This window comes from Dermacentor silvarum, chromosome 10 (assembly GCF_013339745.2).
Source record: "Dermacentor silvarum isolate Dsil-2018 chromosome 10, BIME_Dsil_1.4, whole genome shotgun sequence".
In the NCBI taxonomy this organism is placed as follows: Eukaryota; Metazoa; Arthropoda; class Arachnida; order Ixodida; family Ixodidae; genus Dermacentor; species Dermacentor silvarum.
This window is the reverse complement of record NC_051163.1, coordinates 60,371,802-60,384,083: the sequence shown is the minus strand read 5'-3', so window position 1 is coordinate 60,384,083 and position 12,282 is coordinate 60,371,802. Positions and strand designations below refer to the sequence as shown.

The following is a 12,282-nucleotide window of genomic DNA, read 5'->3' as shown; positions in this document are numbered from 1 at the left end:
CTGTTCCAAGGTTTCATTTGCAGATACCCAGCACATGGGCATCGCGAGTGCAAAAGGGTCATGAAATTAAATTTTAGCGGCTGCCTCGGCACATGCTGTCTGGAAGGTAATGCGTTGCGTGATAACTGCATAGTGCGCGCTGTTTATTCCACAAGCGCAACAAACTATGTTGGCTTTTGTGATATGAAAGATTTACATTCGATAACATTGCTCAATCTGACTCAGCACAGGCGCCTCCAGAATTTTGACACCAAAATGAAGTTTCGCATGCGACAAAGACTCGCATGCGACAAAGACTCGCATGCGACAAAGACTCGCATGCCGCGACATGGGCTTCGTGTGCAGGATACTACGACTTGATGTTGCATTCACCTCATGGCCGTGGGAAGAGTCCTAATTGCGACTAGTGCCACGTAACCGAGACGACAACAAATGCATTTTGCGCCTGCTCAACGCGCAGGCAGGAACGACGGGCTCTAGCCTCTTTGGCGCAAATCAAAGCCACATCATTCCCAGGAGACTTTATTTTGGGCCCCGGGCCCCCAATGCGATGTACTACAGTAACAAAAAAGGACCGCTCCACATATTTCCCGCGATAGAGGACTACAGCCTCATGACTTCAAATACTCTGATGTAGACGACTAGCATCGTATCGTGCAACATTTTTGTCGTCTTCATTCTCCATCTGTCTTTCGACCTCTCTACTTTTCTACAAATTGTACTGTTATAACACCCAGCATTATTAAGGGCTGCAATGCTCCACTTTATCCCTGAAATCAGCTGCAGTTGTTGAATATGTGCTACAAAGGAGTCTTTTCTATAGTCCATTTCATTGTCAACGCATGTCGCTGCCATCTATCTCTGGACTTTTATTTGTGCCTTAGGATATATTACCTCCTTGCTGTTGGTAAATATGACGTCCTGTCTCCTTCAGTGGCGCCTGCCAATAGGATCACTCAAAAATATTTTTTCCTGGCTTTCTTTTTCACTTTTCCACGCGGCCATTCACTCTCGAGAAGCACTCATGAGTGGCGCACCCAAGATTATTAAACGTTGCAATGCTCTACACTACTAAAAATTAGTTAATAATGTACTACACAAAGCTTCTACGCTTTTACATTTCATGGTCGAGGTATGCCCTTCTCCTCTATTCCTTGACTTTGGAATGTGGCTCCCATTCAGTGTTCATAAATATGGCCCTTTCTGTTCTCTGGCCTTATATGAACTTGCCTTGTCCGACCTCAAGTTTACTGCTCGTAAATATGAGGTCGCCTTCAATTGCGGCTGCCGAAGTTATTTTTACAAACAACTTATTTTTTATTTCTTTTCCTGTCTGTAATCCATCCTCGAGAAGTTTTATTATATCACAGCATCATAAACTGAAAGGCAAAGTGCTTCCAAACCTGACGAGCTCAGGATCACCAGAGAGAGGGAGAGAGACAGAAGAGAGGAAAGGCAGGCACGTTAACCGGATGCACGTCGGGTTTGCTACCTTGCACTGGGGAAGGAGGTATAAGGATAAAAATAGAGGGGGAGAGAGGAGCTAGGGAGAGCCCAGTTTCACGCGCATTTGAAGGTTCGCATCAAGTCTACAAACGGTCGCCAAGGCCTGTCGACTTCAGGTAATGCAACAACGATTTTGTGGCTTTTGCTCCCATCGACGCGTACGGCCATGGTCCAAAGGTCATCATTTCCGAAAATGGTCTGGAACCTAGCCGGTTCAATGCTGTCCGGAGAGCTTCACGCTGGACATATTACTGGTTACAGAGACATAAGACGTGTTCAACCGTTTCTCTGTTTCCACAAGAGTCGCACATGGGTGTATTCACCATTCCAATGCGGAACAAGTAGGGCTTCGTAAGTGCCACCACGAGCCAGAGGTGGCACAATACTGTCCCCTCAGAGCGAGCAACTTTTGATGTCACTTGTAGCTTTAAGGATGGGTCAAGTCGGTGAAGGTGACACTTCGGGAGGTTGGGAGAAGGCCAATATTTTTGTGGATCACCAGACGTACTACGTAGCTTCCAGTCAAAACACTTGTCACTAGCGAAGTAGCTTGTAAACTGTTTGACAAAAATTATTATTTTCTCGGTGGCATTGTCTATGCTGGCCGAGCTGCCACATGTTTTACGTACAAAGTGGGACCTTTTACGTAGGATATTCGTCGGCGTACGAAGTGCGACAGAGGTTGCACTTGGTATGCAATTAGGCCTTGCGGCTGGTATAGTCCCTGACAAATAGTTCCGTATGCCTAAGCATGAAGGTCAGATAGAAATATTCGTTAATACATGCTAAAGCGTTACCTCACCGCAAGCTTACCGTGATATTCAAGAGACCGAGGCTGTCATATGAAATGACTCATTCGTACACATATGCTGCACACGCGCACAACGCACACAAGCGCACTTTACCGGAGCACTTGAATGGATGGGAATAGGAAGGTTTAAACATCTCGCTGACGTGTTAAACTAGAGTCAACGCATACTAAAGAGCACAAGGGGCCAAGAAGACTTGCTACATGCTGTAACTCGATGCCCCGTCCTGCAATTTGAGCATTGCATGCCTTCTCGCGCTGTGCAGGTCTTGCTTGAATAGCGGCTGGGATAAGTTCGTCTGACTAGTGACTATTTATTCACGCCCTGTCTTCATAGCCGCCCCTCATAACTATCTTTATCTCCCTTTACTTTTCCACTGTCGCTGAGTAGCAGGTGATCGGAGACTACCTCTGAAGCAACTGTACGCCTTTTCTTACCTAAATTACCCTCTATGCATATCCTTCGCTATCGCTGTGCCATTCGCACTGCTTTCTCTCTGTGCTTGATAGTCATAAGCGTAAATAGGAAATATATTTCAACGTTATTAATTCCGCGCACGAGAATACGTTCCATTTCGCTATCTTATACATGAAAAATCTCGCAGGAAAACCCGTCGACCGCACCGCTGGTGCTATGGACACAAGGCGGTCCTGGAATGTCCTCCCTGTTCGGCCAGTTTCTCGAGTTCGGACCCCTGGGTCTCGACGCCGATGGAAAGCTTTACAAGCGGCTCCATACTATGCAAAGCGACGTGAGCGTCATCTACCTGGACGTTCCCGTTGGATCTGGCTACAGCTTCACGAAAGACACCTCTGGTTACCCGGACAACCTCGAGGGCATTGCCGCGGAGGCCATCGAATTCCTGGCCCAATTTCTGGTTCTTTTCCCTGAATACAAGGAGCGAGATTTCTACGCCGCCGGAGAGTCGTACGGAGGTGGGCATTGGCGTCAATTAAGTACCGCGCTCGTTTTGCACGGTCGTCAATATTTTGACAGTGCAGTGGCCGAGACTCGTGTTTCTTCATCTTTGGAGGACAGTTGAGCTTTTTCTTTGCAGCGAAGCTGTCTTTGCCCACTCTCCCGGGTTTGGTGTGGTGGCTTCTGCTGCTGTGTCGGCCCGTATCTCGGTGGATATGTTTGCGGATATACACTCTCAAAAACGCATGCACCCTCTGGGACTTATTTTGTCCCACTACAACAATTGTCATCTGTCTTGCGCCCCTTTCCTTTCTTTAACGCTGCGCGCCCGGCACTTCCCGCTCACGAACGGCATGCGCGTCATCAGCGTGACAGCGCATTCTCAACGGGAAAATAGCGAGCGCAAAGTTTTCAAGAAACGAAACGCAAGCGAGGCAGCTGACGATTATACTTGTGGAACAAGGTAATTCTCAAAGAGTGCCAACTTTTTTAAGAGTGTATATATGGATATTATATGCGCGCCGAATCCAATCAGCTGCGAACTGGCCTGTATGACCCTCGTATAGCTGACTGACAAAGAAGTTCCAGTAAGCGTACCTTACGCGTGCATTACGCGTAAGTACGAGTAAGCGTATAAAAAAATTGCTTCCTGCAAACAAACCTGTACATATGCGTATAATGTCGGGTCATAGGTGTATCTAAAGCCCACCGATCTGTTAATGAAATAACGCTATATAAGTTCTGCGACATATTTTATTTACTTGGCTTTCTGTAATCAGTCATTCGTTAGGTGCCGCTGGCTGTGCGGCCATTTTTGTCCGATCCTCCATAACGGGTAGAGAGAGAGAGAGAAATTTATTTACAGAAAGGCAGAGAGGTCGGCCTGAGCTGTAACTTGCTCTGGCCTGCTACTCTACACTGGGGAGAAGGGACGGGGAGGAAAAGGGCTGATGGATGATAATGATAAGAGGAGGAGGTGTGTATGTACAATTTTACAACGTTGTGGCATCTCTAAAGCCGTGCGTTCAAGCTCAAGCATTGCGCACATGTTTGGGCCTCCCACGATGCACGTCAACCAATGGAACTATAGCGGAAGCTCGTGCTTGCCCGATTGCTGTATACTTGATCTGCGAGCCTCTTCGACTGCACCTCCGCGTGTTGACACGACACAAACACCATCCTTTGTCATTGCTCCCTGCCATACAGCCAGGTTGCAGCTTTTCAAGGATTCTATTGCGTCATCAGAATATTGTACCGTCAAGATTTTCTCCCGACTGTATTCCGATAACACCCCCATGGGTTCTGCCTAAACCGTTTGTTGCTCTGCAGATTCCCGGCATTACAAAAAAGACGTCCATTGCATCCATTGGCCTTAAGCAGCTTACTCTGTGTCACCTTTATGCAAAGTACGGTAATACCATACACGTGTTTACGGATGCCTCTGTCACACCATATGCCTCCACTGCAGCCTTCGTCATTCCTCATATGATCGTCGCACGGCAGTTTAAACTAGACCATAGGACAACATCAACTGCCGCAGAACTTGCTGCTATCCGGGAGGCACTTCGCTTTCTCTCCAAGGAGCCTCCTCGCGCATGGACGATATTCTGTGATTCCAAACCAGCTCTTCAAACCATTGACTTTGTTCTCAAGCGGGGCCCGTATTATTCAATTGCTATAGAAATCGCAGAGCTTCTCGACCTTGCAAATAGAAATCGCCATATTATCACCTTTCAATGGATACCTTCGCACTGTGGTGTGATAGGGAACGAGCAGGCAGACGCTGAAGCGAAAGCTGCTTCAAATAATGCGACTGAAGTACGCATTCCATTCTCACGGACAGACACAAATGCCCTACTTCGTTGCGTAATACGCAATTGTACGTTGCAGCACTGGACCCAACCAGATCATCAACACAAGCGAGTGCATAAATGGGGCCCAGAAATGACATACCGCATTCCTCACAAGCTCAAAAGAAGCCAATCAAGCATCGTGCACCGGATACGCCTTGGTGTCGCATTCACGAATCGTTACAGACATATGATTGGTTGCAGTGGCATTAGCCCCAATTGTGAATACTGCCAGGTACCAGAAACACTTGACCATATATTTTGCGTTTGTCCCGCGTACGCGCAAGAACGACAGAAACTGGTCTCTTCAATTGCAGAAGTCCATAAGAGGTCCATAACGGGTATGTGTCACTCTAACATAAGAGGTACAGAATCCCTAACTGTTACTTGATGTACGTGTCGTACTTTTATGTGCATACACCTGTCATTACCATTCTTTCCTCGACAATCACCACACATCGCCTTCATCCTCGTGACAAGTGAATGCACAGTGACGTCTCACACTTTGCATTCCACTGATTAGGCGTTCTTATTTCGACTTAGCCTGCGAGTAGTGATGTGTATATAAACATGAAACTTGCATGAGATAAATGCTGTGACATTTGTGCTGGATAAACGTAAACATTGACTTATGTTCCATGATGCATAGGATGAAAGTGAGCACCTTAGTACGCATCGTCATTGTATATCTGATGTTTCATTTTAGCTGCACCAAATTTTAAAAAATTGCCTGTGGCAGATTGAACAATTATAATCCTTGATCTACGCTACTCGATGAGGCGGCCATTAGTTCCAGGGGAAATCAAAACACCTAATTGAATAATTAACATAATTACGCTAATTAACTTTTTAATGCAGGTGGGCATGCAAGGACAGTTGATTGTATCGCCGAGTTGAAGATTATGCTGTAACCTGTATCGGCGCAATCTGTGTGTCTGTCCAGGAGGCAGCCAGATAAGACACAGTGCGACAGGAGAAATGCTACAAGGATAATTTTATATAAGGGGCAGCTAAAGCATGGATTGCATGTTTCGGAACATATATGCCAAAGAAAAGTTCTGAAGCGTTTAGATTCGGTGATATTCAAGCAACATCTTGAACATCGGGAAATACGGCACATACTTTTTGATAGCACATATTTCCATCTACGAATTATAGCCGCTTAGTTCGCAAGGCGTATCCACTTGGAACGAATTCTCAGGACTGATCCAGTTTCGAGATATTAATTTTCAAAGTGTCCAACGAAATGCATGGGTGTTCCAGTTAACTTTTTGAGGAAAACGCTGTTTTATGCATTGAAGCACAAAGCACCACTTGACTCACCTTCAATCACTCTTAATTCACCATCAATTCACTCTTAGTTCCCCTCATTCACCTCTCCGTATACACCTTATCACTTCAGTTCACTTGCTTAATCATTCTTCAATCATTAATCGCAGTTTTGTGCGCATTATCGCCTCTTATCCTAAGAGGACCACTTCGTGTCGACGACGCAGTTTTGAAAGGGCCTTGTTAAACATATAAGGCTTTCGCCTTAACAAAAAAAACAAGAACAGCTAATCGGTTTGATATGTTTCACAGGCGGTTGAAAAACAGCACATCCTACCACCTGTTCCTGCTTAGTGGTAGCAGTTATCCTGCTGCAATATGCATTAGAATTCTAGAACAACGCAAACAAACAGCGAGAGGAGACACCACTACATAGAAAATCTGTCGAGTACGTAAAGTGCGCTTGTTCTTAAACATTCTTTTTCCGTAAAATGTTTCCTTTCAAAGATTTTTTTCTTGTGTGCGACGTACTAAAATGTGTTGGAGGCCTAGGCTGGAGCAAAAGGTGGCAAATCAAGCATTATTGGCAGCTCAGCATTTCCCGATGTTCAAGATGTTGCGTGAATATCACCGAATCTAAACACTTTAGAACTTTTCTTTGGTATATAAGTTCTGAAACATGCATTGCATGCTTTAGCTGCCCCCCGTGTAAAATTATCCTTGTAGCATTTCTCCTGTTGCCCTTTGTCTTATCTGGCTGCCTCCTGGTCAGACGCACAGATTGCGCTGATACAGTTACAGCATAATCTTCAACTCGGCGATACAATCAACTGTCCTTGCATGCCCACCTGCTTTCGCTTGTATGTTGTATTTTACATGTTAATGCCTTGAAAGTGTTTGCATAACTAAAGTCACTTTTATCAAGTGACTGCGCATATGATGAAGCGGGCAACTTGCCAAGCGCTAGAGCAGTTTAAGCCGAACGCATGGTCGTGTCTTCGTACATCGACGTGCACACCTCATTCGTCAACGTTAGTTATGATGGAGGTACGGGAATCGTACAGAAAATCGCACACGAATCACTCTGTAGTGATAAAACAAAACATGTTTTTAGCTAACCGCTTCTGCAGGAAACCACAATGCAGTTGTATATTAAGCCGATGCACTTAAGCAAAGTCTTGTCATCCGACTGATTAAAACGTACTGCAAGGACGTTCTTAAGGATTCTTGAAAAAGGAATCGTCAACTGAACAATCTTCCCCATCCAAGAAAACCATGACCACAACAGCAGCAACAGCCACAGCAGCAGCGCGAGGGCGGATGGATGGCGAAGTCGATGAATAGAATTTACAAATCTAATGATTCAAATGGTTTATATACAATGCACAAAGAAGGGGTACAGTTTTGTAATATATAGGTTAGAAACTGATCTCTTAATTATTCTTTTACAGCGAGATACGCCATTGCAATCGCTTACCAGCTGCGCACGGAGCAAGTCGAGCGTGTGCCCCTGAAGCTTCAAGGCGCAATTGCCGGAGACGGATTCATGGGATCAATCTTCGACGTGGCCGACTCGGGCGAATTTCTCTACCAAGCTTCAATGGTCACACCGAAAGGCCGCGATGCTTTAGCGAAACAGTTCTCAACTATGAGGAGCCTCGTGGCCGAGGGCAAGGAGACGGAAGCCTTGCAAATTTTGCTCCAGACCATCTTCGCGAATCCCACCAGCCCCACTTTGTTTCAAAATCTCACGCTGTACAACCAGCAAGCGAGTGCTTTGTACTCTGAGGCGCCGGCAAGCATGTTTAAATTATATGAATACGTCGACACTAAGGAATTCAGGGAAGCGATTCACGTCGGGCTCGACGTCGAGTTTCAAAAGATCAATCAAGACCTTCTGACAAGCATAGAACTTGATTACCTCAGAGACATCAGCGCTGAGGTGGAGCTGCTCCTGAATACGAGTAAGATGATGTTCTATATGGGTCAAGTGGATACTCTGTTTCCCTCAACCAATCAGCGAGCACACTTGCGCAGCCTTAACTGGACTGGTGCTTCGGAATACCGAAGTGCACCTCGAAATGAGTGGACGGCGCGCAGTGGTTCCGTTGGCATAAGTGGCTACATAGTTCGAGTGCGCGATTTAACTGAGGCAGTGGTACTCGGGGCGGGTCACTACGCTGCGGTGGACAAATCTGATGAGGTCAATTATCTCATAAATAATTTCGTTAGTTCAAGTTCAAGGTTTCATAAGCCAATATCAGCATGCCCGCTCGTTCCCTAAAATTGTGATTCCCAGTAACGTACTTCTAGCGTTTAATTAGTCTGTGGTGATTTACGTAGTTATTAGGTGCTCTCCATTCATCACGAGCATCTGTCTGAGTGAAAATTTGCTGTCGGCTTGCGGTATTTACCATATCAAACATTTAGAATAAGCCCAACATGCAACGAAGCCCTTTTAATAAAAATCTGTTGTTTCTACCATCATAGTGCTCTCTTTTTTCCTGTTCTTCCTGCTCCTTTCCCGTTTTTTTGTTGTTTTTGTCTTTTTTTTTTGCCTGGAACTAATTAACGTATTCGATCAGAAGAGCCCGGAAGTCGTGCGTACGCTTCAAGGAATGTGAGCTTGCCTATGCAGAAAGAAGCACGGAACGTTCCTAGTTCCCAGAATTACTTGATATACTGGTTGATGCAGATACATTAAGGACTATTACTGAATAAGAAATAAATTATGCCGTATGCCATAATCAATGCTTAGCCAGCTTTTATACCTCCTTTCTCTAAGAAAAAAAAAGATCGGTCGCATTTTCTAAACACACAGATCGCTGCACTGTATGGTATGCCACCATAGAGTCATGGGTTACCATACCATCGGTGAAGGTACATTTGGAGAAATATATTCACCAATAAAACTTATTTTCGAGAGGAAATAATAAGCGGAATAAAGTGCGCCATATCTTGTGAAAAAAGTCGAATACACTGAACAGCATTTCGTTAATGGGGAGTGCTTGGAAATTTAAAAAGATGTAGCGTAAGGAAATACTTTACAAGAACGCCTGAAGGCCCGACCATGAAGGTTAAACAAATCCATGTACTAACTGTCGCTTGCGTGGTAACAAAACGATCGCAGCACCCGAGTTCCCTCTAGTCATTTCTGTACGAAATTCTGTACACGTAATATAAGGGCAGAAAGGCATACCACGTGGTAGATAATTACATTGAAAAAAAAAGCCTAGAACTCTCTACTTATGTGCCCACAGCACGGGCACAGCGCGGCGGAACATAGGGGCAGCGACGCAAAGTACAGAAGATATGTCCGAGTCATGTTCCACGTCTTCGCCACTTTTTCGCGTAGTATGTCGAGGGAAAGGAAACGGCCTTCCATGTGCGTCAGATGCATCAGATAAAGAGACAAAGCTATACAATTTCCCGCACGTATACTGTATACTTGCGGGCAACTTACTGCCGCAATGATGCGAAAGCAACGCAGGCAAAGGGCACGCCTGTAAGAGCGCTCCTGAATATATAGTGCCACTACAATACTTCATATGCAACAGCGAAATCAGACAAAATATACCACTGAGTGTAAAATTCGAATTATTTTATTGCGTTTCCCTTCCGTGTTGGGGAAAATGCGGAACCATCGCAAGTGGGAGCTACGCTGATTCAGCATGTCTTCCAAAAAAATATAAAGAGCGCTGTCAAACATTGCTGAAATACATGGCGTACTAACACATTTGCGGAGAGATTCCCCGTATCTTTCCATTGATTTTCGCAGAAACTTGTTTCGCGAGTATAGAGGTATGCGCTGACGTCATTGAGGTCGCCATATTGTAGTATAGCCCACATGGCGAAAAGCTGCGGTTGATCTGGATCCGCTAATCGCCGCAGCCCAGTGAAAGCTGTGAATAGGGCTACAAAATGGCGTACGTGACGTCATACTAATGCTCCCTAATCACCACCACTGGCGCCCTCGTATGATTTGGGAGGTGGCTCGGTGCTGCAGTGAAACTGTCGAAGTTTCAGCCACGTCGATACAACACCAATTTCTTTTACGTCACAAGTAGATGCTTGTGGTACTTTAGTATAGTGCATTACCGTGACCTGTTGGTAAACCATGTTTTTGAAGGTACGAAAACAGTGTAATAAGACAAATACAGAGGCATGAAAGGTGAAAGGTGTCGCCTTCCTTGACTCTACTGTCGCCTTTTTTATGCTAGTTTTGTACATTTATCAATTATGAAACTCGAACCTGGCGTCAACTCTAGTCCCTAAGCAGGTATTCTGCCTCGTTTATTGCCGTGTCACCGTCGGTGGCATTTTATATAAGTACATGGCATCCTGAACAACGTTCCATACTTTATCCTTTGAACAAAAAAATGGGCAGAGGAACGTCTACGGCTTTCGTATTTTCTTTGCTTGGCCCAATCTTTCTATACAATTGCTGATTTTTTTGCGTCTTTTGCACTCACCACAACACCATCGCTAGACAATTGGGGGCCGCCGAAGATCAGGCCTTGAATGTACAGTAGGCTTCCCCACTACCTTCCAACTCCCTGCGTCACTTCTACATGTTTAAGGCCTTCCAAATGAACTTTGATTTACGACGCGCTTTGGCGACAGAAGCGTGATTCAGAACACTCGCGTTAGAGCGTGCGATTCGCCGAGTTGTGTGACATGGTGAAGGTGGGAGCTTAAAGGCGACGAGCGAAGGTTAGTGACAACCCTATTCGACTCCTTGTTCTTACTTTTGCTGCTTTTTTTTTCCTCGCTGCGGATACCGAGTACACGCGTTCTCTTGTGGCGCGCGCAATAAAGCGAACTATTCGCAATAAATCAAGCTATTCGTCGTCAGAGGGCTTCCTTGTGCTGACGAGCCATTTATCATCTCTCGAAAAAGTGCCGACGGCCATTCAAGAGTCTCGTCGGCCACTCGCTCGCTCCAGGCCACTCCCAGTCAATCAGGAATATCTCCAGCTGCGCTGCTACTACGTCCGCGAACGAAAGCGCCCTCGGCGGTCACTTATTGACGGTATGGAAACGTTTCCAGTCGCTTATTGACGACATAGTCAATTTTGGCACGTAATAGGAGAAAATGGCTGAGGAATAACTATTCTTCCCTTCTGAGAGAAAGGAAAAAGGCTACGATTTCAATTGCTGCATGAAGATTGGCCTGTATATCTGCCACCCAGCCTTAATGTCACGCCGGTCATTGTGAAACCTTAAGTTTTCGAATGTGCGAAACGAATATACAGCTATGCGATTCTGTCAACGAATCTAGAGTCTATTCGAAATACTAGCCGAATATTTAGGTGATTGAAATACTTACCGAAGAATCGCAATTGACGTGTAAATTATTGAAAAGCAAAATTGGAACGTTCAGGCATTTACGCTCTTTCCTTAATAGCTTAACTGGTGGAGCAGCAAACATAAGATGGTGCAACTTGAAGCGTCCTTGGCCTGTTTCACTGCTGCTGCAGAATGAGTAGCAAATATGCACGCTTCTACAATGCTTGTCTGCCTTTACAGCAATGTAATTTTTGTAACTGCTTGCAATCGTCTCATCGCTTCACCTCTTTGCAGGGATTACAAAAAATTAAAATGCATAATTATCTTTGGCGCATCAAAGCTACGAAAGAACTTCGGCCTGCCACGGTTGCAACGGAAAGCGCGGTGAATATTTTGTTGTAGTTTCAATGGCTGATTTTTTTTCAATTTTACTGTGTACAGAATCCGCCCAAATCGATAAGCCGAGATTGTGCAGACTGCGTCAAAAAACTAGGCAAACACGCACGAGTGCGACTGTTGCAGCAAGTAAAGCATAGCTCTTCTTAAATTGTACCAACAAGATCTATGCGTAAATCTGCCAATGTGTCAGGCTCGTACTACATCATAACTGTAACTATAAACGAAGAAGAAGAAGTAGTTTA

The 12,282-nt window shown here is 45.2% G+C and overlaps 1 protein-coding gene across 2 annotated transcripts in view; it reads left to right on the top strand.

The window, feature by feature from the left end:
- Positions 1-8,808, top strand: part of LOC119431574 (probable serine carboxypeptidase CPVL) — a 73,143-nt gene extending 64,335 nt beyond the window's left edge. Inside the window, exons 3-4 of one of the 2 annotated variants that reach the window (XM_049656864.1) lie at positions 2,920-3,250; positions 7,804-8,808. In XM_049656864.1, the coding sequence (XP_049512821.1) occupies positions 2,920-3,250; positions 7,804-8,636 (1,164 nt within the window). In that variant the 3' untranslated portion in view covers positions 8,637-8,808. The remainder of the gene's footprint in view (positions 1-2,919; positions 3,251-7,803) is intronic. The other variant, XM_049656863.1, reaches the window with a different exon arrangement.
- The last annotated feature ends 3,474 nt before the right edge of the window (positions 8,809-12,282 follow it).